The 27,853-nt window shown below is 51.8% G+C and overlaps 1 protein-coding gene across 2 annotated transcripts; it reads left to right on the top strand.

Moving 5' to 3' along the window:
- The first annotated feature begins 4,300 nt into the window (after positions 1-4,300).
- EXOC3 (exocyst complex component 3) lies at positions 4,301-26,736 on the top strand. 2 transcript variants are annotated; one of them, XM_036920323.2, is made up of 13 exons: positions 4,301-4,368; positions 7,282-7,478; positions 9,038-9,257; positions 15,631-16,312; positions 18,245-18,362; positions 19,122-19,247; positions 20,092-20,192; positions 21,772-21,882; positions 21,969-22,119; positions 23,439-23,561; positions 25,171-25,332; positions 25,768-25,895; positions 26,337-26,736. In XM_036920323.2, the coding sequence occupies exons 2-13, from the start codon at positions 7,335-7,337 to the stop codon at positions 26,506-26,508; spliced, it is 2,238 nt and encodes a 745-aa protein (XP_036776218.2). In that variant the 5' UTR covers positions 4,301-4,368; positions 7,282-7,334; the 3' UTR covers positions 26,509-26,736. The 2 variants fall into 2 exon arrangements, with proteins under 2 accessions (XP_036776218.2, XP_057352835.1); XM_057496852.1 differs by lacking the exon at positions 4,301-4,368 and adding an exon at positions 6,168-6,260.
- Positions 26,737-27,853: the final 1,117 nt, after the last annotated feature.

Raw genomic sequence — 27,853 nt, 5'->3', positions numbered from 1 at the left:
AGTCACCTCCATTGGAAGTGTCCAGAGATGGCAGGAGCCCCTGGGCAATGACTGGCTGCTCCACCATCTGGTACGTTCTGCTCCTCAGCTCGGGTCCCTCCATCATCTGTGGCTTGGGGTGTGTGTCCTCAGCTAATGATGAGGCCAGTTGGAACGTGCCTGTTCACCTCATCACAGCTCAGCACTCGCTGGAAGGACTGGGTCTTCTGGACACAGGACTTAGGCACAGCCCAGGGTGCCCATGCTCCTCGGTTGCCTCTCATGGGAGGGTGTCCCCTTAGGGTATGGCAGTGGCTGAAGGTCTCCTCCCAGTAATGTCAGAGGGTCACCTGCCAGAGCCCAGGGTCGGAGCAGTCAGTCCATGGCTTCCTGGGACCTCCCTCACAGGGCCCACCCAGCAGCTTCTCCATCTCTGCTCAGCCTGCTGGGCCTTGCAGAAGGTGACATCATCAGGACTGTCCTGTCCTCACCACCACTGCCAGTCTCCCCTCCCTTGTTATGAGGCAGCACAACCCCCAACCACCTGCTCCCATGGGCCCCCAGGACTGTGTCCCCTCCCCACCCAGTTCTGTGCCAAGCACAGCACACCTCTGCTTTCTGTGCACCTATGGACTCAACCCCTAAGATGTGAAGTGTATTTCGGAATCCCTGTCCTTCCTGTGCAAACCACACGCCCAGCCCTCATCATGGAAAGCCCCTACACCATTTTTCACATGCAGTAACCCCCAGGGTCAGAGGGGACACTAGGTTCTGTCCTCACTTCATGCACCTGAGAGCCATGCACCTGACCCAGCTGGGAGCATGTATCGTGTAACCGGGAAAACAAGGGATGGAAGAGACGCCCCTCGGTGACATCACTGCATGTGTGCACACTGTAGCAAATCCCCACATGACCAGAGCTACAGGCTGATGCCACATGGGGAGCCTCTCCGAACACATGGCTGTTCCTGCCACAGGGCCCTGGTGTCCAGGCATTCATCCACTCTCCCAGATGGCACAACCAAACTGGCCGCAGACGGCGGGCTTATTGATGTGGAATTCGGCGCCCAGGCATGGGCTCACAGGCTTGTGCACACTTGTGCCCAGGCCCTTCCTCTGTGGGTGGGCGCGACCCCCAGAGTCAGCACCGCTGCTGTCCGACAGCCATGCCCTCCTAAGAAGTGTGGGGACGGTGGTGGGATGTAGGGGGTGCAGAGGGGCCATTTCTGCTTCAAGATGTCATCAGTGCTAATTACAGGCTCATGTTGGCTGGAAGCTTTTGCCTATATAGCTGAACAAGTATTAAAGTCAAATATAATGTGGGAGGGAGATGGATGGAAGGAAGCAGATAAACACATTATATTTTACATTTTTATAGTTTCTACTGGAAAAAAAAGTTTTCAGTATCTAGACTGACTTGTTGAATTTTTAAAAGTGGATACACTATAATGAAACCTTTTATATTGTTTCCTCAGTGCCTTTAAAGAGCTTTCAAATATACTTCTGATACTCTTGTATTATTGATGTAAAATAAATCACGTTTACCATAAAAACATCTGCTTGATTTTCCAAATGAAGTCACTTTATTTCATGTTGTAAGGAGGCACTTCCTGGATAGAGTGCAGCTGCAAACGTAAGAAACCACCTGCCGCTGCTGCCAGAGGTTGCCAAGGAGGCAGACTGACTGCCTGAGGCCCCGCTCATCCTGAGGGCTGAGGCCTCCCAGGTGCCGTCAGGACACCCGGGCCCCACGTGCCTGCAGAAGGCAGACGCCTGGTGTGTGTGTGTGTGTGTGTGTGTGTGTGTGTGTGTGTGTGTGTGTGTGTGTGTGTGTGTGTGTGTGTGTGTGTGTGTGTGTGTGTGTGTGTGTGTGTGTGTGTGTGCCCTCCCATGTGTGTGTGTGTGTGTGCGCGTGAGCCCTCCCGTGTGTGTGTGTGTGTGGGGCAGACGCCTGGTGTGTGTGTGTGTGTGTGTGTGTGTGTGTGTGTGTGTGTGTGTGTGTGTGTGTGTGTGTGTGTGTGTGTGTGTGTGTGTGCCCTCCCATGTGTGTGTGTGTGTGTGCGCGTGAGCCCTCCCGTGTGTGTGTGTGTGTGGGGCAGACGCCTGGTGTGTGTGTGTGTGTGTGTGTGTGTGTGTGTGTGCCCTCCCATGTGTGTGTGTGTGTGCGCGTGAGCCCTCCCGTGTGTGTGTGTGTGTGTGCGCGCGAGCCCTCCCGTGTGTGTGTGTGTGTGTGTGAGCCCTCCCGTGTGTGTGTGTGTGTGCGCGCGAGCCCTCCCGTGTGTGTGTGTGTGAGCCCTCCCGTGTGTGCGCGCGCGAGCCCTCCCGTGTGTGTGTGTGTGTGTGTGTGTGCGCGCGCGCGTGCGAGCCCTCCCAAGTCCAGGGAGTAGTAATTTTGTTTTCTTTGGCCAAAAAGCACCCAGAAATGGAGAAGCCTCAGCACAGTGCATGGACCTGCCCCTGCCTACAGCAGGTCTAACCTTGGCCAGGCCTCCTCTATGTGCCCTGCTGGTCACTACTCCAGTTCCTGTTCTAAGACTCCTGTGTCCTTCCCAGGGGAGGCCAGGCTTCCTGCCCCCCACTCCAGCTGCTCCCTGTCTCTTGTGGCCACCTGCCAGCTTGTGGTCCCCACAGCTTCCCTGTGTCCTCCAAACTCTACACTTGTCTGTGCTGAGACCTTCTGGTGGACTGAACATCCCCACTGCAGTGGGGCTCCAGCACCACTCACCCCGCTCCTGCTGCTGGACAGGAGTGAGTCTGGACTCCTCTACACATGCAGCAGCTGCCCACCCCTGGGCCGGTGCAGGCCTGAGGAAATGGCCAGCATGCTGGTAGTGCTCACAAATTCGCTAGGTGCTGCCTCCAGGCCTGTTTCAGGCTGCAGTGACTATAGCAACCAGGTGGCATTCGGCAGCAGACAGTGTCTCACAGTAGTTCTGGAGGCTGCAAGTCCCCTGTCAGGGAGCCAGCAGGGACCTCTATGGGGTCACCTCCTTATGGACACTGATCCCATTGTCATGGCCTAGTCCTCTCCTAAAGGCCCACCTGACACCACCAGGGTTGGGTTCAACATACGAAGTTTGGGGACACACATCCCAGCACCCACGGGACCTCAGGCCCCCAGCCTCAGTGGTGAAATTGGATGATAGGACCCCGGATTTGGTGTCAGATGAGGGGCCTGGCAGTTGGTTTGCATGTATCTCCAGTCCTTCCTCAGCAGTAGTCGAGCCCCCTGCTGAATACAGGCCCTGTGACAGCACTGGGACTGGGACACAGTAGGGAGGAGGGGTGACACCCCTGGTCCATGGGGTGGGGTGCAGACAAGCATCCAGGGAAGTCCTGCAGGTCAGGGAAGAGACAGGCACAGCACAAGCGGACTGGGGTCCAAGGCTGTGTGGGGAGGTGGCCTGTGGAGCCAAGACCTGGAGCCCTGCTGCAGGTGCAGGAACAGCAGTGTGTGGGGTGGAAGAGAAGGGCTGGGGAGGAGGGGACAGGGTCCCGTAGGCACTGCAGGTCACAGGAGGGTCTGAGGGGACAGAGGGGCCCCCCAGCCTCACCCTTTCTGGCTAATTTGCCAGCCTCTATACTCTGAGGGCAGTGCTCCATCAGTAACAGATTTTCTGTCTGTGGCTTGCTTTTTCATTTAAAGATTTTTCAAAAAATAATGCAAGAGTGAAAAGCTTAGCATGGCAAACTCTTTGTGTCTGATGAATTTAGCATCTCAAAAAAATAACTGACGGTGCTTCTTAAACAGCCCGTTTGGTGTAGTTCTGCCCAGGTTTTCCCCCACCGGCCAAGTCGTATGCAAACCGCTTGCACGCCGATGCACTCTGTTCACATGTTCTGCTTTTGTCATTCTTTCGGGGACTGAGTTCATTTTTGACTCGAGCGTCAGCCGACAGCGCACTAAGGGGCTGCCACGTAACGCGGTGGGCGTTGGTCAGCTAGGTGTGGCGCAGCCCACCTTGCTCGTGTTCGCTTAACATCTGCCACCTGCCAATCACTGGTCTGGGGAGCGCTGGGGCCCCGCGAAGGGAAAAGGCCCCGCCGCATCTGGGTAAGAGGTACACCCAGGTGCGCGCAGCGCGTCCGCAGAGACGCGGGTGAAGGCACAGCGCGAGGTCGGGGAGGCTCCGGAGAGGACACCGGAGTAGGGCAGGCACTTGGTGCCTGCGGGGGGGTCCCTGACGGAAAACTGTGGGAAGGGCGGGAGAAAGTGCGCTGGGGGCGGCAGGACGCCCCGCACCCCAGTAGCCACCGGCCGGAGGGTGCGCAGGCGGGCAGGGAGTGGGCTGGGCATTCCCGCGCGCTAGGCCACGCCCTTCCTGTCTCGCCGCCGGAAGCGGAAGTGCCCTGTCCTCCCATTTCCGGTCGGTCGCAGCGCGGCGGACGGTGAGTGGACTGCGGGCCGGCGGGGGCTCCAGCCCCGACCGCCGAGCGCACCGGGTGGACGGGCGGTGGGGACTTCGAGGTCGCTGCACCGCGAACCCGGTGAACCCACGCACGCGGGGACCGCGGGCGCCACGGGAGCGCTGAGGGGCTTCCCTGGGGTGGGGTTTTCGGCCGGTTGCCTCCGCATCTGGCATTTTTCTGTCCGGTGCGGATTGCTGCGTTGGTGCACATAAAAAAAAAACCGAGAACGGAAGCGCGTGTTTGCAGAATGTGTCCCTGTGAAAGACAAGTGAGAAGGCGTGTTCCAGAGACACAGTTTAACCAGAGCCCTTAGTGAAAATCCTCTATGGATTTGAGTGTTTTCTGAAAGCAGGTGGGAGTGGGAATAAAGAATTTGGGGGAAGGGTGGATCTTTTTTTTTTTTTTGAGAGGGCATCTCTCATATTTATTGATCAAATGGTTGTTAACAATAAAATTCTGTATAGGGGACTCAATGCACAATCATTAATCCACCCCAAGCCTAATTCTCATCAGTCTCCGATCTTCTGAAGCATAACGAACAAGTTCTTACATGGTGAACAAATTCTTACATAGTGAATAAGTTCTTACATGGTGAACAGTACAAGGGCAGTCATCACAGAAACTTTAGGTTTTGATCACGCATTATGAACTATAAACAATCAGGTCAAATATAAATATTCGTTTGATTTTTATACTTGATTTATATGTGAATCCCACATTTCTCCCTTATTATTATTATTATTATTATTTTAAATAAAATGCTGAAGTGGTAGGTAGATGCAAGATAAAGGTAGGAAACATAGTTTAGTGCTGTAAGAGAGCAAATGTAGATGATCAGGTGTGTGCCTACAGGCTAAGTATTAATCCAAGCTAGACAAGGGCAACAAAAACATCCACGGATGCAGAAGATTTCTCTCAAAACGGGGGGGTGAGGTTCTAAGCCTCACCTCTGTTGATCCCCAATTTCTCACCTGATGGCCCCCCTGCGACTGTGCCTGTCTTAGGTTGTTCCTCCCTTGAGGAATCTTACCCGTCTCTGGCTAACCAGTCATCTTCCGGGGCCATACAGGGAAATGTAAAGTTGGTAAGTGAGAGAGAAGCAATATTGTTTGAAAAGGTTAGCTTTTTACTTCTTTGCAGATTTATGCCCTGTGGCTTTTATGCCCAGCATTTGTCTTGAGGTATCTTTACCACTTGAAAGAATTATGATACTCGGTAAATTCGAGATGAGGCACGAATTCTATTTAAGGGTTGTAATTAGGAAGGAAGAAGAAAAGCTATAGAAGTAGCAGACAGAAGAAAACATGGGAAGATTGATTATTTCTTTGACATATCTTCTTGTAGAGTAACTTAAGCATGTATAGGTTTTAAACTACTAATTAAATTGCGCACACACATTAACATAATAGGAATACAGTTACATAACCAAAGCAGACCTACAATTACCAGCCATCTCCAGTGAAACCAAGAAAACCAATTAGGCACCCTAGGCATTTGTGAAAACTTATCTATGATATGATGGATATTATTGTCTAACTGAATTTGAATAGTTTGAGAAAAATCAGACAAATTAAAACAACACATTCCTGGGAACTGTGCACATCCCATATGTTCTTTTAACAGTAGATAGTCTGTAGTCGCAAGATTTTGGAGCGCTGCAACTTGCACTTCTAATTCTTGGTTGAGTTCCAACAGTATAGATCCAGTCAAATTTGTTGTTTTACTGTATGCACAGGCCAGCTTAGATATCTCCTTCTTCATTCCAATGGCAATTCTAGGAGCCGGTGGGATGAATGCAGCTACAACTGCAACAGCGCCAGGATCTTTGTTGAAGTTTTTTGATGATCATCTTCTGGAATGACTCTTCCAGAGTATGTTGATGTTGGAATTTCTTCTTCATATCGTATCTTAGTTCATTTTCTGGGTAGCCAAATTAGGCTTTGATCCTCTGTATAAACACAAACAGACCCTTTGCCCACACTTTGATATGCCCTTTATACCATTGTGAAGAACTTATTGGAGGTCACCACACAGGAACTGCTGCTTTTTTTTTTTTTTTTTTTTTTTAAGAGAAAGGAATATTATCAGAAAAATGTACTTCCATAGCTGATCATCTGACAGAAGGGTGGATCTTTTTTATCTTTGAGAAGTTGCATACAGAAAAAATGAGTAGAGGTGGGAGTGAAACATATGAGGTCAAGGGGACAAAGGCGTGTGAAATGCTCTCATTTGCCAGACAGTCACCAAATACCCCTTTTAGCCCCTCTCCCCCTGGGCTATTGGGAGAGCTAGGGCTGAAGGCAGGTTTGTTTGCTGTCTGAGCACCTGTGCACTGTACCTGTGCTTTCTGCCCTGTCACCTTTATTTGTGGGAGCTGTGAACTAATAGGAAATAGAGTTTTGGATACTGCAGGCACTGGTCTTTTTCAAGGGGCTCAGGACATGTGCTGGGCCTGCAGCTCTGGTGGTGAGGTATGTACTGTCCCTGTGCTGCTGTGTCCTCTTTGAGGCCTCCTGGCACAGCTGCCCCACGGTGGGCCCGGTGGGTGATGTGAGGGCTCAGGAAATGAGAAACTGCCCCTGTTTGGGACAGAAGGGCCTTGGGCTGACACGTGATGTGAGCTTTCTGGGGCCCACAGAGACGCCACCACTGCCCTCCTCCTGCCTGTAGCCTGTAAATGCCCCTGCCCCACACGTTTGCAAAGCTCTCCCATATTTGAGTTCTGAGGGTTTGCATTTTTTACAGAGGGATTTGTAATCCTAGTTCACTGATTAATGACCTCAAATGAACTCCTTTTAGCTCCTTTGTGAGCAACTGACTTTGATGGGGGCGAGTTTTGTCCTTGAGGTTCCTACCTACCTGATGCATCTTCCCTCCCACCTCCTCCCCAAGCACCAGCACACCTCTAGCATGACAGATGCAGAACCCCTGCCTGCTTTCTGACCATGAAGGAGACGGACCGGGAGGCTGTTGCGACAGCAGTCCAGAGGGTTGCTGGGATGCTTCAACGGCCAGACCAGCTGGACAAGGTGGAGCAATATCGCAGAAGAGAGGCCCGGAAAAAGGCCTCTGTGGAGGCCAGGTTGAAGGTACGAGATCAGGGAGGCCAGGACACCTGTTTTCACTCCCAGGCAGGACAGAGCATGTATCTCGAGTTCCAGGTTCCCGCTTACTGTAATTTTACCAAATTAGAAATTAGACTTCGTGATGATCTGTATAGAGGTATAACATGACCTTTATTTAGCACATTCTTTCCAACAATTTATTACCAATCAATGAGATTTACAAAGCAGATTGCAGAATATTGCAAACACTGAAGGAACCACCTTTTTAAGCATTGGGGAGTAGCCTTTTAACTTTACAAACAGCTACTCTTCTTTATTAAAACCTCTTCTGTGGAATGCCACCAGAGAGCATTTCGTTTAGGTTATTCCAGCATGTGCCGGACTGGGTGCCAGGCATTCTGCTGGCCCTGGGTAGGAAGAAAGAGGACACACTTACTACGAGTGTGTGACAGTGAGACAAAAAAAGGAAATAGTTCACTCTTAAGGATTTGAGGATTCAGATTGGCTTTCAGCGTAATTCATTTGAAGAAGGAGGGTTTAGTAAAACACACATCTAGCATAGTTATGTAGTAGTACTAACACCATCAGTAGTTATGAAAAGGTTGCGACCATGGCTTGCTGTGGTTGACAGGCAGCAGTGCAGTCCTGGAGATTTGAGAGGATGCCTTTGGGGAAGTGAACCCTCAGGCTGATGTGACGCTGAGGGCACTTATCACTTGGCGACACTGTTAGCACCCAGGAAATGGCAGACTGGATGAGGCAGGGTGGAGGTCATTCATTTGTGCAGAGAAGCACCCAGAGACCTGATGGGCTAATGCTACATTTTTCATCAGAATTTCAATGTTTTAGAAGCTTGTGGGATTAGCAGTTTCATTAGTGACTTAGAAACCTTGTGTGATCTGCTGCAGTCGTCATTGGTTACTTGTAAATACATCTTAAGGCTCCTGGGTGAAAGGTGCCCCTGGCTTCAGTGGGGCTGCCTGGCCTTGCCCTTCCCTTCCCCATCCACCTCTGCTCCTCTCCATGCCCTCTCCACCTGCCGCACAGCTTGCCAGAGCACATTCCAGTGGGCGTGCAGCGAGTCTGCCTCTCAGAGGGACCAGTTCTGTGCAGTGGGCTTGCCATCCTAGTGCTGTGTCTGGTTCTTCCTGCGTGGCAGGATCCCCCCAAAGCTGATGAGCCAGTCCTGACAGTGTTCTGCACTTTGATAAGGCCTGCAAGGAAGCCAAGGGACGCTGTAAGATGGTACGTGCTGTCTTTCTCAGTACTGCTGAAGCGGCAGCCACGGTGCTGAGGTGTGCCCACAGTGGTGTCTGGTGTCTTCAGGCTGAGAGGCTGGCTGAGGAGTGTTGGGAGGTTTTCACAGCGATGCTTTAAAAAGCATTGTTGATCTGTTTTGAGGCAGCAATGGAATGAAAAGCAAGAGTTGCTTGTAGATAAGCTAACTCCTTGTTGAATTATATTCTCTCCCCTCTGGGTGTTGACTTCTCCCTGATACTGAAATGTCTCTTTCCTGCACGTGAGCCTGGGGCAATCTGCTCTTGGCGTCCCTCGCTCTGCTCACCTGCCAGTGTCGCCCCTAGGCCGCAATCCAGTCGCAGTTGGACGGGGTGCGCACTGGCCTGAGCCAGCTCCATAACGCCCTGAACGACGTCAAGGACATCCGGCGGTCTCTGGGCGATGTCAGCAAAGACTGGAGGCAGAGCATCAACACCATCGAGAGCCTCAAGGACGTGAAGGATGCCGTCGTGCGGCACAGCCAGCTCGCTGCAGCTGTGGAGAACCTCAAGAACATCTTCTCAGGTAGCCAGGTGGATGGCTGGGGATGCGGTGCGCTGCTGAGCTTGTCCACAGGATGCATGTGTCGTGCTCTGTGGGTGGGGCTTCCGCTTGGCATGTTCTGCCGGCTGGCCTCGGTGGGCAGTGGTTAGGATTCCTGCCCACGTAGCTGCTTACCTGGACTGTGGATGGCAGTGATGAGTTGAGCAAGTGAAGGCTGGTAGACCGCCAGCAACTCTTTGTCAGAACCAGGATAGAGCCACTGAAAGAGCTGCATGCAGTCTGGCTGTCAGAGGAGCAGACCAGCTGGGACTCTGCAGGAGGAGAAGACGCCACATGTGTGGAAGGGGTCTGGACTGTGATCTGGCAGAGAAGCCGCTTCCCCATGGGAGGGGTGCCTAAGGAGAGCAGCATTCCCAGGAGGAGGAGAATGGGCGTGGCCTGGGTGGGAGGCTCACCCCGGAGTCTGTTGTGTTCGGAGCAGGGCCTGGTGGTTTGGGGCCTGAGAGCATGGCCGTGGCTCTCCTGGAGCCACATCCCAGCACCTGGCTCCTGGGAGGAAGTGTTGGGGAGCATGCCAGTGCCACCCAGCAGGGCTCCTGTGGTGTGCAGCGTGGCCTCCCCACCTGCTGTGATGGCAGCTCCTCTGCCCCCAAAGCCTGCACCTCTCCTGTCCCCTCGCCTCTGGCGGGGTCACCAACAACCCAGTGTGAGGCCTCGGGACGGTCTGACCCCACCCCTCCCTGTGTGCCGGGTCTGGTCTCGGAGTTCTCTGTCCTTTCCCAGACTTTGCTCGGCCCCTGCACACTGCCTGGTGTGGTTCTTCCACCCACATACACTGTGAGGCCTCAGCTCCATGGCCTTGCTCCTGCCACATGGAGTCGTGGTGACCTATGTGCTGTTCATCTTTGTTCCCCTGGATTCTTGCCACTCACCCCTGCGTCTAATGGCAGCGTTGTAATGTGGCCTGCTGCTCTGCCGTGTCATCTTCCCGGGCCTGACACTCAGGGCCATGACCCAGGTTCCTTCTCACGCCCCTGATGAGTGACACGCACCCCACTACAGGTGCTCGGGAAGCAGCTCCTCTTGGTGATGGGTGGCTGCCTGGAATTGGGGCACAGTCCCCATGCCCAGATATCCTTTCTGACATTCAGCCCCACCTTCTTGTTTATTTTCTCACCTTCTAATTTCCTGTTGATTGGCTGCATTTCCTTCCAGGATGATAAAGCTAATGCTAAATGACCAGAAAGTTGCTGGAAGCATTCATCCACAGAAGTTGAAAATAATTTTCATCCCCTGATGAAAATCAAGGGTACAATATATACGAATTATCTGTAGGAGAAGGATTTCCTGGGGACACAGTGTGCTTATTGGGTCCCTCCAGGCCCTTGTCATTTGTAACTCAGGAGTCCTTTCCCCACCTTTTTTATTTTAAAATACACATACAGTAGAAGTTCCCCTCCTTATCACTTTTAAGTGCGCTGGTCTGGGGTCTGAAGCACTTTGGCACCGCCGTGTAGCCATCACCACTGTCTGTTTGCAGGATTCTTCTCTTGCTGGACAGACTTCATGTCAGTTACATTTCAGTGAGCTGGGAAGAGCCGCAGGAGCTCTGTGCCCACTCGGGGATCCCGCCCCACTGGTCAGGGGTCTGTCAGTGTCCTGTTGGTTGGGTGTTCAGTCTCGGTGTGCCCGGCATCTCCAGGGGCTCGCTGCGTCTAGGTCGTCTCCAGTTTGTTGGCGTGTGATGGTCACAGTGCCTTTAGCGGTCTTTTTATTTCTGTAGAATGGGTAGAAATGTCCCCACTTGCATTTCTGATTTTAGAATTTGAGTCCTCCTCTTTTTTTCTTACTCCGTCTAGCTTAGATTGGTCGGTTACCCATCTTTTGAAGGAGCCACCTTTTGGTTTTGTGGTTTTGTGGTTTTCCCTTGTGATTTCTTACTTGACCCATTAAGAGCATGTTAATTTCCACAATTTTCAGGTTTCCAGTTTTCTTTGTTACTGATTTCTAACTGTCGATTGTGGTCAGAGAGGATATTTTGTATATCTTTCACAATCCATTGAGATTTAATCTGTGGCCTCACCTATGGTCTGTCCTGGAGAATGTCCCGTGGGCCCTGAGAAGAGCGGGTGTGCTGTCTGGGTGGCGTGCCCTCGTGTGCCTCAGACCTGGTGGGGTGGTGGTGTCCAAGTCCTCTGTTTCCCTGCTCGCCGCCTCTGCTTGTTCTGTCCATGCTAGTGGCCTATAGAAGTCTCCAGCTGTTGATTACAGAACCATCTGTATTTCCAGTTCTTGTCAGTTTTTGCTTTGTTTGTTTTGATGGTCTGTCATTGGGTCCACAAATGTTTATGGCTGTATCTTCTTGCTGGACTGAACCTTTTATTAATACACAATTTCTTTTTTGTCTCTTGTAACCGTTTTTGATCTCTAGTCTGTTTTATCTGGTACTAGGGTAGCCAGCCTGCTCTACTATAGTCACTATTTGCATGAGTATCTTTCCCAGCCTGTCACTTTCAGCCTGTCTGTGTCTTTGGATCTCAAGCGAGTCTATTAGACAGTGTAGGGTTGGATCATGTGTTTTAATCCATTCTGTTGATCTGTTTTTGATTGGAGAGTTTAACCCACTTACATTTTAGGTAATTACCTATAAGGAGGGACTTAATTCTGTCATTTTCCCATTTGATTTCTCTGTTCCTTCCAGCTTTTTGTCTCTCATTTCCTGCATTACTGACTTTTGTGTTTGGTTGATGTTCGGTAGTAGAATGAGCTCCCTTTCTCATTTCCTTTTGTGTCTATTCTGTAGCTATTTCCTTTGCTTTCTGTAGAGGTTACATTTAACGTCTTATAGTTAGAACACTCTAATTTGTATTTATACCAGCTTAACTTCAATAACATACAGAAACTCTGCCCTATTCAACTCTGTCTCCACCCCTTATTGATGCCCCAAATCACATACACTGTATGTCCCAAAACATAGACTGTGTTTATGCATTAGTCTCTTAAATGACATAGAAAGCAAACTGTGGAATTATAAGCCAAACTTACAGTAATAGTAGCTCTGTTCTAAGAATAAAAAGCTCTGTTTTTGTCTCTAAAGGTATCAATCTTTTAAAATATGTAGAACAAAAAGTAAAGTTAAAAAGCAAAGTTACAATAATACCTCTCTTTGCAGATGCCTGAGCATTCATCTTTATTTCTCCCGTCAGCTTCCTGTTGCCATCCAGTGTCCTTCCACCTCACCTGCAGGACCCCCTTGAGTGCGTCTTGCAGGGCAGGGCTAGTGGTAACCAACTTCCTTGGCTTCTGTTTATCTGAGAATGGCTTAATTTCTAATTCACTTTCAATTTTAAGGACAGTTTTGCTGGATGCAGCATTTGGGGTGGCAGTTTTCTTCTTTTAGCACTTGGAGTATGCCAGCCCACACCTTTTGTCCTCCAGAGTTCCTGCTGAGAGCTCTGCAGACGCCCCCGCTGAGGACTCCTTGGATGTGGCAGTCGGCTTCTCCCTCGCCACTTTTGGCATTCTCTCTCTTTGCCTTGGCTTTCAGCAGTTGGACTGAAATGTCTTGGTGTGGGTCTTCTTTGAATTTTTCCTGCTTGTAGTTTGTTGATGTTTTGGATGTGTATCTTCATGTGTTTCATTAAATTTATTAAGTTTTTGACCATTAGTCAAGTAATTTCTCTGTCCCTGTTTCTCTTTTCTTCTCCCGGGCCTCCCACGAGGAGCATGCTAGGCGCCTTGGTGGTGCTGCAGGCTCCATTAGTCCTTCTTCTTCCTGCTCCTCATTGATAATTTCCACTGTCCTGTCTTCAGGTTTGCTGATTCTGTCTTATGACTGCTCAAGTCTGCCTTTGAAACCCTGAAGTAAATTTTTCATTTCAATTATTGTAGTTTTTATTTTTAGTTCCAGGATTTTTGGGGGGAGAGGGGTCTTTTAGCTTTTCTATCTCTTCATTAACATTTCCATTCATCTGTCATTTTCGGGACTTTCTCCAAGTCTTCTTTCAGCTCTTTGAGCATCTTTAAGACTTGTTTTAACGTCTTTGCCTAGTAGGTCTGCCAGCCAAGTCTTTAACAGGGTTGGGTCTGTTAATTTTTTTCCTTTGAATCTCCATACTTTCCTATATCTTGGCATGCCTTATGATTTTTGGTTGAACACTGGACACTTGAATCTAATAACATGGTAATTCAGGAAATCAGATTTTTCTATTCCCCAGAGTGTGCTAATTTTTGTTTATTGTTTTTGTTTTTTGGATTGTTATACACTGTTTGTGTGCTGAGGATCAGGCTGAGGTGTAAACTTAATGTCTTCTCAGGTCTTCTCTGAGCCTGTCTGCACCTTATGCTGAGCATGGGAAAGTGGTCACTTCCTTCCTTTTTTTTTTTAGTATCATTAATATACAATTACATGAGCAACATTGTAGTTACTAGATTCCCCCCATTATCAAGTCCCCACCACTTACCCCATTGCAGTCACTGTCTATCAACATAGTAAGATGCTATAGAATCACTACTTGTCTTTTCTTTGCTATACTTCCTTCCCCATGTCCCCCCCCACATTATGTGCGCTAATAGTAATGCCCCCTTTTTTCCCTTATCCCTTCCTTCCCACCCATCCTCCCCAGTCCCTTTCCCTTTGGTAACTGTTAGTCCATTCTTGGGTTCTGTGATTCTGCTGCTGTTTTGTTCCTTCCATTTTTGCTTTGTTCTTATACTCCACAGATGAGTGAAATCATTTGGTACTTGTCTTTCTCTGCCTGGCTTATTTCACTGAGCATAATACCCTCTAGCTCCATCCATGTTGTTGCAAATGGTAGGATTTGTTTTCTTCTTATGTTTGAATAATATTCCATTATGTATATGTACCACATCTTCTTTATCCATTCATCTACTGATGGACACTTAGGTTGTTTCCATTTCTTGGCTATTGTAAATAGTGCTGCGATAAACAGAGGGTGCATATGTCTTTTTCAGACTGGGCTCCTGCATACTTAGGGTAAATTCCTAGGAGTGGAATTCCTGAGTCAAATGGCATTTCTATTTTTAGTTTTTTGAGGAACTTCCATACTGCTTTCCACAATGGTTGAACTAATTTACATTCCCACCAGCAGTGTAGGAGGGTTCCGCTTTCTCCACAACCGTGCCAACATTTGTCTTTTGGATGGTGGCCATCCTAACTGGTGTGAGGTGATAACTCATTGTGGTTTTAATTTGCGTTTCTCTGATGATTAGCAATGTGGAACATCTTCTCATGTGCCTGTTGGCCATCTGAATTTCTTCTTTGGAGAAGTGTTTGTTCAGCTCCTGTGCCCATTTTTTAATTGGATTATTTGCTTTTTATTTGTTGAGGTGCATGAGCTCTTTTTTAATATTTTGAATGTCAACCCCTTATCGGATATGTTGTTTATGAATATATTCTCCCATACTGTAGGACATCTTTTTGTTCTACTGATGGTGTCCTTGGCTGTACAGAAGCTTTTTAGTTTGATATAATCCCACTTGTTCATTTTTGCTTTTGTTTCCCTAGCCTGGGGAGATATGTTCATGAAGAAGTTGTTCATGTTTATATTCAAAAGATTTTTGCCTATGTTTTCTTGTAAGGGTTTTATGGTTTCATGACTTACATTCAGGTCTTTGATCCATTTCGAATTTACTTGTGTGTATGGGGTTAGACAATGATCCAGTTTCATTCTCTTGCATGTAGCTGTCCAGTTTTGCTAACAGCAGCTGTTGAAGAGGCTGTCCTTTCCCCATTGTATGTCTATGGGTCCTTTATCATATATTAATTGACCATATATGCTTGGGTTAATATCTGGGCTCTCTAGTCTGTTCCACTGGTCTGTGGGTCTATTCTTGTGCCAAAAGTGGTCACTTTCTTAAGTCCCCTATATATGAGGTTGTTTTTAAATGTCCTAATTTCTTAACATCTGGCTCACAAAAGGGAGAAAGAGAAAAATTAAGGCCCTTTAAATCACCTGGAAGTCCCTTCAGCTGGAGGGAGAAGGACTTCCAATGAATTGGGGGTCAGCAGCATTGTCACCTGCCTCTGTGTCTGCACCTCTGCAACCATAAGCTGCCATCAGAAACCGGAGTGCAGGCTCCAGGCTTCAGAGGACGGGGTCTTGCTCGTCTCAGCTCCCACAGGTTGTGTGCGAGCTGCTATAGGAACATGGGGCGGGGGTGGGGACTGGGGCTGGGGGCAGGTAGCTGCTATTGAAACCAGCCAGAATTGACCAGAATTCCCCTGGAAGCCACAGCCTTCATTCAGCACCAGTGCCTGGGAGTTTCTGGATAGGCTGTGTGCGGGTAGCTGTCCGGGGCTGGCTCCGGAGGCATCCTGCCTGCCTGCCATCCTCCCAGGATCCTGCACGGCCCTCTGTCTGGTTTTTTACAGTGCCTGAGATCGTGAGGGAGACCGAGGACCTCATAGAGCAGGGGGCGCTTTTGCAGGCACACCGCAAGCTAATGGACCTGGAGTGCTCCCGGGATGGGCTAATGCACGAGCAGTACCGCCTGGACAGTGGGAATGCACGCGACATGGCCCTCATCCATGGCTACTTTGGGAGCACGCAGGGGCTCTCTGATGAGCTGGCCAAGCAACTGTGGGTGGTGCTGCAGAGGTCGCTGGTCACTGTCCGCCGCAACCCCACCTTGCTGGTCTCGGTTGTCAGGATCATCGAAAGGGAAGAAAAAATTGATAGGCGCATACTTGACCGAAAAAAGCAAACTGGCTTTGTTCCTCCGGGGAGGCCCAAGAATTGGAAGGAGAAAATGTTTGCCATCTTGGACAGAACCGTGACCACCAGGATCGAGGGCACGCAGGCGGATACCAGGGAGTCCGACAAGATGTGGCTCGTCCGCCACCTGGAAATCATAAGGAAGTATGTCCTGGATGACCTCATCGTTGCCAAAAACCTCATGGTTCAGTGTTTTCCTCTGCATTACAATATCTTCAGAAGCCTCCTGAGCATGTACCACCAGGCCCTGAGCACACGGATGCAGGAGCTCGCGTCAGAGGACCTGGAAGCAAATGAGATTGTGAGCCTGTTGACGTGGGTCCTGAACACCTACACAAGGTAACCCCAGCTTTACGTCTGCAGAAAGTGCATAAAAACATGCCAACAAGACAGTTTCTAAACAGCTAGAGTGGTTTTGCTCCTGGTGTGTGCTTGACCCCCACAGGTATCGTTCCCTGGCCAACAGAAGTCCCCCTTTGGGTCGTGTGAGGGTCTTCGGCTGTGTGGATGCTCCGTGTTTGGGTGGTGCCCCTGCCCTTGATGGCCAGTGCAGTGACGGGCTTTTCTGTGACACTGAGTGCTTGCTCTGCACTCACATCCTCCATGGGTGACCCCTGGACAAGTGGTCTCACACCCCTGGACAGGGGAGGCCCAGCCCCATGATGCCCCATGACCTGCATCGTCCTGTGGCTGGTGGGAGACGCCAGCTCTCCTCCCAGCTTCTGACGACCCTGGATGTGGGCTCCTCTCACCAGCACCCCAGAAAAATCACTTCTGCCTTGTGTCTTTCCCCTTGAGTTTGGTCCCTTCCTGGAGGGGGTGTGGGCTGCTTTGTGCGTGTGTGAGTCTGAGGTAGAGTTTGAAAGTCGGGGCAGTGGTGGGGTGTTTGAGTTCTCTGAGATCAGCCAGCTCTGAGGACCTCGTGGTCTGTGAGTAGAGGATAGCATTAATACCACACTGGGGTTTTTGTTTGAGCCTATCTTGTCGCTAGTGTGTAGGAATCAATCAGCCCTCTTGTTTTAGCAGTAAGGTCTTGGGATTTTTTTGTGTCTTTGGCCACTACAGTGGTAGAGAATGTGTAAGGACATGGAGAGAAAGGAAGCATCTCCCACCCGCAGATGGTCGTGGCCACCATGGCCGTGTGGGCCAGGCCTGGCCTCAGTGCCTCCTGGCGCTGCCCTCACCCGACCTGTGGTCTGCAGGGCCTTGTCCACTCTCCCCATTTCCCCGTGTGGGCCTCAACTCCCTTGTGTCGTTCACATGAGGAGGGCTTCTGCAGTGGCCCTCTCTCCTTGTGAATGAGGCTCAGGAGTGGCGACTGGGCTCACAGGCCGTCTGGGAGGCAGGACTGGGATCTAGGCACGGGACCTTCACCAGCCCTCCTGCCACCAGGCCGAGGTGCATGTCCATGGGGGGGCAGTCTGTGCCTGCATCTAGTTTCCGGCACACTGTGAGCGTTTCCCCCTTGGGCATTCTGTGGCCTCACCCTGGGCATCCCTGCATGGTGGATGTCCTCATGGGAAAAGGCGAACTGCTTCTGTGATGGAAACATTCTGTGCTGATTACGGCTCTGGGGGTGAGAATAACCTCGTCTTCTAGTATTTGCAGGATCATGTTAAGCGTTTTTCACTCAGGAAGACCTTGGGCTTCTCACAGACACTAGACTAGCGTTAATGTCCCGTGTCATCACTCTAAACATACATGTAGGGAACTGGCAGAAGTCATACGAATTTTTTGAGCATTCAAACCCTGGACTTTTAAGAACCTAACCACATACATAGGCATTAGCTGTATTTTATGAAAACTTTTTCTGAAGCAGTCCACGTCCCTGCCTTTGGCCCAGTAGGCAGCCAGGGACACTTCCTCACTAATGCACCTCCTTACAAGCCTCATGTCGCCCTCCTGCGGGAATTAGCAACATTAACCTCAGCAGTTCATATTTCTGAATTACAGTACTTGCTTATTATTGCACATCTACTGGAGCGTGTGTTCAGCATCTGCTGTCTGCCAGGCACTGGCCTTCCCCAGAACGACAGAGCCCATCCTCACCAGGCTTCTCTCCCAAGTGCAGTCTCCAGCTCCCATCGTGCGGGCACAGCACACTGAGGCTGGGGGGTGTGGTGCCCTCGGTGGCCGCCTGGCACCGCCCAAGGCCCGGCCCACCCCTGGCTTCTGGCTGGGCATCTGTGTGTCAGAAAAAACAGTAACACTTACTGAGGATTCTCTTCTTCCCTCACAGCTAACCTTTCTCACTCCTGGTTTTCACTGTAGTGCAGAGATGATGGGGAACACGGAGCTGGCCCCAGAAGTGGACGTCAGCACCCTGGAGCCTTTGCTTGCTCCAAACGTGGTCTCTGAGCTGCTTGACACGTACATGTACACTCTTACTGTGAGTAGAGCAGCCTGCGGTCCCCAAAGGATGTCTGGTACCATGGCCGCATGGGCTGAGATCAGCAGGCAGGAGGCAGGGGGGCCTTGTCTTGGCGTTGGCTTCCTAAGGATTCACGGGCTCTGGAACTGGGTCCTCAAATGTGTGTTTGCCAGTTAGATCAACGGGGTGGTCCCTCCTCTGGCCCTGGGTCTGGAGACTGCCTGGGACTTTTGTCCCACAGAGGAGTAAGCCTGTCCTCGTTCTAGTGGGTGTGGGAGACCCAGGACGTCCCGCTGACGTGTGGTGGTGCCTGCCAGCCATGAGGCTGAGCCCTGGACTGTTAGGGTGGCAGATAGGGGAGATGCCCATGTAGTCTCCAGAAGATGCGGTCAGGGCCTGCTTCCGGGGGCAGGGTGGGCCCAAGCGTGACAGCACTGTGGCTGAGAGGCAAGGCCCGCACCTAGAAGCAGAAAGGGGCTTTGTGCCCCCCAGGTGATGATGGGATGCCTTGTGCACCGTGCACAGGCCTGGCAGAGGTGGGGGCCTCATGCTCCCCGACTCCTGTCTGGCTCGGCCTCTCCTCCAGCATCAGTCATCTGAGATGTCAGCTGGGTAGAGGCCGGCCTGCTGTGCAGGTGGCCCGTGGATGGCCTGTCTGTTGTCCCCCTGCTGTGGTGCAGGGACTCCGGGTTCTGTGCCTTTCTGGTACTGCAGCTGTACCCCAAGGAGAAAACCCTGTTCTTCCCTTTCTTTCCCTGTGATGCTGGACTTGCCTAGTCAAACATCATCGCCTGGCTGAGGAAAGCGCTAGAAACAGACAGAAGGGACTGGGTAAAGGAGAGCGAGCCTGAGGCCGACCAGGATGGGTACTACCAGACCACGCTCCCCGCCATCGTCTTCCAGGTACTGCCTGTGCTCTTGAGGCCCAGCCCCGGGTTTCGAGTGGAGCCTGTGGGGTTACGCATGGGTCACATGCTTGCTGAAGCCAGAGCCTCGCCTCCCGAGGGCTGCCTGGGCCTCCTGCTCTGGATTCTATCTCGAGCCTGATTGTACATCATTGCCTGTGATGTGTGAGTTGGAGTTTGCTTGTTTGGTGTTTCCTGATATTGTGAATAGCCAGGATTTGTCACCACCCTCAGCCCCCTGGTGTCGTCCGGGCGGTTGTCTTGCTCTCTTTCTCTTCTGGCCCCTGCGCTTTCCTTGAGCAGCACTGCTGATGGTGGAGGCTGAACCCCACCCACATGTTGCTGGGGGACTCTGTCTGCTGGCATTCCTCTCTGGGTGTCACCAACAGGTAGCCACGGCGGTCCCTACCCTTCCCTATAGTTTGGAAACTTTGACATCCTCACAGGCTGCTTGTGACTAGGACCTGGGGTGAGCTGTGCCTGTGGCATTTGCCGTGTCCTCCCAGTTCTTAAGAAATCCACAGCAGAGCCCAGACCAGCCCTTGGGGCCCATGTGACACCAACCACTCCGGCACCCTGGGCCTGTCTCCCTTTCAGCTCAGGGAGTGTGTTCCTGTCCCCCTTAGTGGGGACCAGCCCATTTGCAGGCAGTTAGGAAATGATCCACTTGGTTTTTTACCCAGTGAGAAAGGTGCTTATTTATTTATCTAACTGTTGTTTTTCAAGTGGTTTCATTTTTATCTGAATGTGGACTGTCCTATCAGCAGATGGGGCTTTTATATGAATGGAAATCTGCACTCTTGTGAGTTTATGTCAGAATTCATAAGTTCTCCAATTTCTAGATGTTTGAGCAGAATCTTCAGGTTGCTGCTCAGATCAGTGAAGATTTAAAGACAAAGGTGCTGGTCTTGTGTCTTCAGCAAATGAATTCTTTCCTGAGTAGGTAAGTATTCTCACCACTGTGCTAATTTAGAAAGCATATGTTTCCAAAAACTAAAATCAAGAATAAGTTGATCCTCATATGCTCAATATTAACACAGAATTTAAGCCTGGATATCTGACACCTTCTTTTATTAGAAACACAAGCCTTTTCTTACTACCTTCTTTTGGAGTGGGTGATGCTGTCCCCAGACCTCAGACCCACAGGTTTTGCTGAGTTTCCTAGGCTGGGGAAGACACCATGTGGCTTATGCCTAAAGATTTTCAAACCTACGCAGAAGGAGGAAGAATGGCATAAAAAGCTGTTCACCATCGCCCTTAGGGCTGCCCCCCTACACTGCCCCCTCCGTCCCCTCCCCTCTCCCCACCCCACCCTTTTCCCTGCCTCCCCTCCCCTTTCTCCCCCTCTTCCCCCCACCCTACCTGCACCTCTCTCTCTCCCCTCCCCTCTCCCTCTCCCTCTCCCTCTCTCACTCTCTCATCCAAAGTTCTCTAACCCAAGTGCCAAACAGTGTTGTGTTTCAGCCCCTACATTCTCCACCCATACTGCAGGGCCATCAACCACATAAAATGTGGGTAGGACGGTCATTCCATAGAGTCACCTGACACTGAGCTTGTGCTTGGGTTTTCCCGTGGCCTCAGACACGTCTTTCTGTCCTTACCACTCAGAAGGCACGTCATGTGCTCTTTGGGTTGCTGGGAAGCCCTGGCTGGTGATCTTCCGTCCTGTCCGTCGATGCCCACCCTGGTCCTTGGGCTGCTGCCCATGAGCCACCAGTTGGCTCCGAAGGCTTGTGGGAGCCTCAGTGTGCTTATTGTTGTGCGGGAACCTGCATGGAACCCCCATGACCTGTGTCCTGCTCAGGTGGCTCGGCTTCGAACAGCCAGCCCCTTCCTGAGGGTCTCCCTCGGCCACCCTTTGGGGCTTCAGCCTGGGTCAGTCATTTCTTGAGTCTTTGCACCAGTGTCAGCCATTTGATTATCTGAACTACACTTCGGATAGAAAGGTGGAATAAATGCTTAATTACTTCCCTTTAATCACCAGTTTTCCAATTTGCTTCTTTCTTAAGGTATATTAAAAATATATACAGCACATCGCACTGCTTTTCTTCTCCTGGATATGTCTGAGAATATCCGTGATAAATTCAACAGTTCAATAGTGTTTTGTCTTCTTGGCCTCTAAAGAGTCTAATTTATTTTGTTTGATTTCTTCAGGGAAAGCTTCAGAAAGGGACATATAATGTAACATTTGATAGTGTTTCTAAGATTGTTGTGTTTCTAGATGAATTGTTTCTCAGATATAATACCTTCCCAACTATTCACAAATGTTGCAGAATACTGTATAGTCAGAATACTGAATGGTATCTCAAAGCCTGATATGAAATTAAGTTTTTATAATCAAATTAGAACGATCAGCTTCTTGGCTCTCCTGGTAGTATAGATCATCCAGAACTGTTTTATTTTAAATGCCCCTCCAGTCGCACAGCAGTGATGGGGACCCATGGGGTGTGACATCACTGTTGTGTTGGAGACGCCTCCAGGCTTCCCTCCCGTGACCTGCCTGTGGGGCTGTGTGCTTGCAGGTACAGAGATGAGGTCCAGTCATACAAAGAAGAGCATCTGAGGAACCGTCAGCACCCGCACTACTACGTCCAATACCTGGTCGCCGTCATCAACAACTCCCAGACCTTCAAGTGAGGGGCTGCAGCCACCCCATGCTTGGGAGGAGGACAGGCCTGGGGCGCTCAGCCCCACATTGAGCAGCAGTGTCTCCTTGCAGAGAATCCATAGTCAGCTTAAAAAGGAAGTATTTGAAAAATGAAGCAGAGGAAAGCACATCTCTGAGCCAGCCCAGCGTGGACGGGATCCTAGACGCCATTGCCAAGGAGGGCTGCGGCAGTCTGCTGGAGGAGGTCTTTCTGGACTTGGAGGTGGGTGCTAGTGCTTCCTGCCCCCTTTTCTGGGCTGAGACGTGGTGTTTCTCATCTGCCCTCTTGGTGCCCCACGGTGAGTGTCCTATGGATGGTGCACTTGAGCTAAGTGGCCCCCAGGTTTGTTCCCATCAGGCTGGTACCTCTGCTTTTCTGAGGTATGTGCTTTGTATGGCACAGGCCTGGGCTGGGGTCTTTCTGACACTCAGCCAGTAAATTGGAAAGAGACATAACTCAGTGGGTCCCAAGTTAGAAATAAGTGTTTAGAGAGAGACTTGAGTGTGAGAAGTAGTGAACTCTTGATACTAAAACTAAATCGAGAATGTGTGCATGCATGCACATGTGTCTCATAGATCAGTCTCAATTTTGAAGAAAAATACAAGCAAAGTCATTAACATTGCATCTAGCATCATATCAAAGGCATACACATTGTGAATAGTAAGGTTTGTTTCAGAAATACACGTGACTGCACTGTGGAGATGTAGGCAGAAACCAGAATGTACATAAAGCAAGCTGTGATGTCTCTGCTCCTGGGAGAGAGCTCCAATGGTGGGTGGGGTGACGGTTTAGAAAACAAAAGAAATGTTTGCACTTGGAATCAGCATATGAAAAAGACAATGTGCTAGAAAAGCCAGCGACAGGCAAGACTGACCATTTCACAGAGGGGTTGCAAGTGTCCTGACTGGGAAGCAAATGCTAATCCTGCCGTTCTTCATAGAATTGCAAATTAAAACTGGGTAGATTTGTTGCCTAGAATGGCAGTGGTCAAGAACTGATGCGGGCCTGAGAAGAGTTGTTCCCTGAATTATGTGTAAAACTGGGACTCGGTACAGTTTCTGGAGGCAGTTTGTAAACAAGGTTATCCAGGTTAGGTTTTAGTTTGCATACTTTTTGACTGAGCAGCCCCTCTTCTAGGAATTTAACTTCCAGAAATATACATTCACTGCAGCATTCTTTATAACTATAAAACTTGCCAAGTTTTCAATGTCCATCAGGATTGGGTAAGTTCCAGAGTATCTGCATAATAAACATTTAATAGTCATTAACAGTACAGCATGTGCTTGCAGACACCTGCCCGTGTGAGGTTGCGACCTCACGGGAGGTGTGTGGTGTAAGCATAATCTGTTAATGTGGTTTGCGGATAGCATTGCACTAGTTTAACGTGGTTTGTGGGTAGCATTGCACTAGTTTTCCCAGGAGCAGGTGTGGAAGTAACCGTTGCTCAGGCCTCACGAGTTTGGCTCTGCAACACTTCCCTCCTGGTGCAGTGACTTGGGGACACTGTCCAGGTGATGTTTTCTGTGCTCTACACTTCTCAGCAACATCTCAGTGAGCTGATGACCAAGAAGTGGCTGTCGGGGTCGAGTGCTGTGGACATCATCTGTGTCACCGTGGAGGACTATTTCAACGATTTTGCCAAGATTAAAAAGCCATATAAAAAGGTAGGGATGTGGGGCACAGTGGCGTGTCAGTGTCCAAGTGGAAGTGCACATGTGGCTTGGTCAACGTAGAGCAGGCGGGAGACACCAGGCCTGAAGACAGAGGAGGGCGTGGGCTTCTGCGTGGAGACCGAGGCTGTTTGTCCAGGACCCCTAGGCCCGGAACCCCACACATGGCAGGGACCTCCTCAGCAGCACCAGGGCCCCTCGAGGGCAGGCCGCTGGCCTCTCCACCTGGCAGAGGACCAAAGGGTGCTAGCTGCGTGACGCAGAACCCGTGAGAGCCCAGAGCCCCATGGCAGGTAGGGGAGCAGAGCCATGTGCAGAGCACATGCCGGTCTGATTCTTCTCCAGGTCTTACCAGGGGTGGGGGACCTCTTCCCCCACTATTCTCAGAACGTTGTGTTGTTTTTGCTGCTGTTACCATCAAAAGTGTTACCATTTTAAAGTGAGGCGTTCTACATGTTTGTTTCCGGTTTGTGAAATGTAGTGGTTCTGCTAAGTCGCTCTCAGGTCCAGACGCGTGGTGAAGCCGTCTTTGTTCCCAGGGTTTGCTGTCTCTGAGCGCGGACGTGTTTCCCTGCTGGCCCTACGGCTTCTCCCCGCTCGCCGTGGCTCCCTGCCTCATGGCCAGTGTAACTGCTCTGCTGTTAGAAGTGATGCTTGCCAGGACCCACATGTTCTAAACCCGCCCCTCCCAGCCGCTGGGAGCCGCGCCATGTGGGGCCGCCCTGCTCACTCCGAATTTCTGCTTGCACAGCGTTTGGCTTCACCTTTTTTGTCTGTAAACATCACTGTGCTGATGAGCCTGAGTGTGTCTGTGGAGCCCGCAGGCCAAGTGCTCTGTGCCCGGGGAGATCACTCTCAGTCTCTAAGGCTGGCCCTTTGCTGTGTGCACCTGCTGGACGCCTGTGGGGTACCCCCAACCTTGGCGCAGGGAGTGGAGCCTCCCACAGGTAGATGGGACCCAGCTTCTGTTGGTCTCAGGGCCCAGATGCCGCACACCCCTCACCTGTTTCATGTGCACCTCTGCAGGGTGTCTGGTGCCTGTTTCCCACTGGTGGGGGGGCTCACGCTAGTGGGAGCCTAGGTCTCCCATGTGTCCCCTTTACTGGGAAGAACCCATGTGTGGATTTGGGGTTCCTTGGAAGCACCCCTGGCTCCAGTGCCAGAGCCTAGTTCTGGGCACATCTGCCCTGCAGAGCACACACTCTGCCCTCGGGCACCATGCTGAGGTGCGTGTGGCAGGGATCCCAGAATGGCTTGGAATGGGTGCTGTGCTGCCCCTGTTGTGCATTTGTGTCCCCAGAGCGGCGGCGAGGCTGCAGGCAGGTGCTATTGGTGCTCACCTGCTGGCTTTCCAGATAGGAGCTCCAGCATGCATGCGTGTCAGCACCTGTGGGCGCCACCCACAGGCCGCTGGCCAGCCGCCCGCAGGCGTGCTAACCTTCCCTTTCACTGTTTACTTTGATGGAATGGTGAATGTGGTAGGGTTTTCAAAACAAGGTCAGGCAGACCAGGGCGCCTCTTAAGCTTAGCGCTCACTCTGGGCTCCTGCCGTGGAGCAGTGGGAAGTGCCCGGGTTCACCCAAAGCCCACGTTTGCCCCACAGAAGATGATAGCCGAGGCACACCGGCGGGTGGTGGTGGAGTACCTGCGGGCCGTCATGCAGAAGCGCATCTCCTTCCGGAGCCCGGAGGAGCGCAAGGAGGGTGCGGAGAGGATGGTCCGCGAGGCTGAGCAGCTGCACTTCCTGTTCCGGAAGCTGGCCTCCGTGAGTGCGCTGTCCCGGCAGCTGCCCCCGCTCTCCCCGGGGCTCCGCCGCTGAGAGGCATCAGTGGTGTCAGAACCAAGTAACAGCTGGTTCGTTTTTCTGGAAACAGGACCTGCCCGCAGATGTGTCTGAGCCTGGGGTGGGGCACATGTGTGGAGGGCTGTAGCTTCTAGACTCTGGGGGCGGCACAGCAGCCTTGCTCTGAGATGGCGCTTGAGGCTCACCCTTCCTGAGCGGCTGCTGTGCTGTCCCGAGATGCTGGGCTGCCGAGGCAGTAGGTGCCCCCAGCCTTCCGTCCCCTGCCTCCTTCAAAGGAGCCCAGCCCCCATGGCAGAGCAAGGCTTGTTTGCTGGAAGGGGGAGCCACTCGGGGCGTCAGCCAGGGGTCTTGACGGAGACACCGGTGCCTCTGACGAGCGTGGTCACCGCCCTCCAGGGTTTTGGGGAGGACACAGACGCGCACTGTGACAGCATCATCGCCATCGCAGAGGTGATTAAGCTCACAGACCCCTCCCTGCTCTACCTGGAAGTCTCGACTCTGGTCAGCAAGTACCCAGACATCAGGTAAGACAACGTGTCTTCCCATTCCAGCCGGAATAACAAGAGGGGAGCAGCGAGGTCGTTCGTTGCTAGGGTCCCTGCCATAGGCGTGGGTCTGGTGGGCAGCAGCGGTCCGGGCACCTGGGAGGACCGGCCCTGCAGACAGCAGCCACGGGCAGGGCATCAGGAGCCTGCTGTGCTCCCTGCAGCCTAGGCTTTAGGCCGGCATCTGCCGTGCAAGCCCCTTGTGCCCCTCGGCTGGTTCACCCCAGGTGCTTTTGTGAGCCTGTCCCCTCCTGCCTCCTCTGCCCAGCACCTGCTCTGAGCTGGCTTTGGGGAACCTGTGCATGGGCAGGGAGCATGCTTCTGCCCGCCAGCCTGGGCCTCTGTCATCTGGAGCGTGCTGGGCGTGGGGCAAGCACTGTGGGTGCCCGACGTGCCCCTGACGTGGGACCCCACCCACAGGGATGATCACATTGGCGCCCTGCTGGCCATGCGAGGGGACGCCAGCCGGGACATGAAGCAGACCATCATTGAGACACTGGAGCAGGGCCCGGCGCAGCCCAGCCCCGGCTACGTGCCCATCTTCAAGGAGATCGTGGTCCCCAGCCTGAATGTGGCCAAGCTGCTCAAGTAGGCATGTCGAGGCCGCGCTCCCGCCCACCCTCAGCCCTGCGTGTCCGCTTCCTTGGCACCAAGCGCACGCTGCCTGAGGAACATGCCCTGAGGCCATACATCCCCAGCGGCCTGTGTGGGCGCCTGCGCGGCCTGTCCTCACGCTGCCCTGGGCCGCTCATTCCGCTGCACACCTGTCACGCTCTGCTACTTAATAAAGAGCCTGAACTCCTGCCAGGAAGCAAAAACATGCAGTTGTGCGGGTTTTCTTACTAGTGAATGTCTTGCGCTGCTTTCCAGTTGCCAGACCTGCCCTCGGGGTCACCCTCTGCCTCAGCGTGGAGCCCCTTAGGCACAGGTCCCTGGACTTGCGCCTCAGCTCTCACCTCCTGGGTCACAGCTCGTCCTCCCACCCGGTGCCGGGCAGTCAGCAAGTGGATGAGCCGAGTGCGTCAGGTCTGGTACAGCGAGCGAGGATGCGGCGGTGACGTGCACCTGGGCCACCGCTAACCTGGCTCCGGAGCCCTTTCTGTTGCCACCATCTCTCTGCAGCACCTGCCTCAGCAGTGGCCTCAGGTTGCACCTTAGGGTTTAATTTTACACCCAGTTAACTACCAAAAAACACCCAAAATAAACATCCTGACCCTTCCTCATGCCACATCTCAGTGGACGGCCGGCTCTCGTGTAACCATGTGACACTGGGACAGGAAGTTGAAGGGCTCTGCTGGCAGGTCCCGCCACCCTTGCTTCCGGGCCCTGGGACTGGCTGGCCCCTTCGCCGCGGGCCGCGAGCCTCCCTGGGGACGTGCCGTGCAGTGTGCTCTCTGCCTGCTGCTGCAGGACATCCTGGGTATCATGTCAGGCTGCGGCCACAGGTGTCAGGTCTGTGTGACATGGGTTTTCCTCTCGAGGCATGTTTGAGACAGCAGTTGGTGCTGCACTGTCATTTCACCCTCATGAGACATGAAAAACTGACTAGGGGACTTGCTCTTGGGTCTGAACCTAAATGGAATTTGGGGGTGTAGGAGCCAGACACAGCTCTGGTGTTACCTGCGCAGGACAGGTGTGGTCCTCCTGAAGGGGTGTGGCTGCTCTGCTATTCCCTGTGTGCACGTTCGTTCTGACAGGCCCCAGACGCTGCTCAAGTGCTCAGTGCTTTTATTGATAGTCATTAATTACTTAGTGCCTCTTATAATAAAAAATGTTTATTTTTCCACTGGCTGAGAGAATTTTTACTCCAGGTTACTTCTGGAAAAAATACCAAGGTGAGCATTCAGTGACAGGCCGGGTGTCACGCATCTGCTGGTGTTTGACGTCACATTGCAAACCATGGGGACATGTGACTTTGGAGCAGGACATTGGCCGGG

The sequence above is a fragment of the Manis pentadactyla genome, chromosome 2 (assembly GCF_030020395.1).
Source record: "Manis pentadactyla isolate mManPen7 chromosome 2, mManPen7.hap1, whole genome shotgun sequence".
In the NCBI taxonomy this organism is placed as follows: Eukaryota; Metazoa; Chordata; class Mammalia; order Pholidota; family Manidae; genus Manis; species Manis pentadactyla.
The sequence above is the reverse complement of the archived record's forward strand: the minus strand, read 5'-3'. Positions and strand labels throughout refer to the sequence as shown.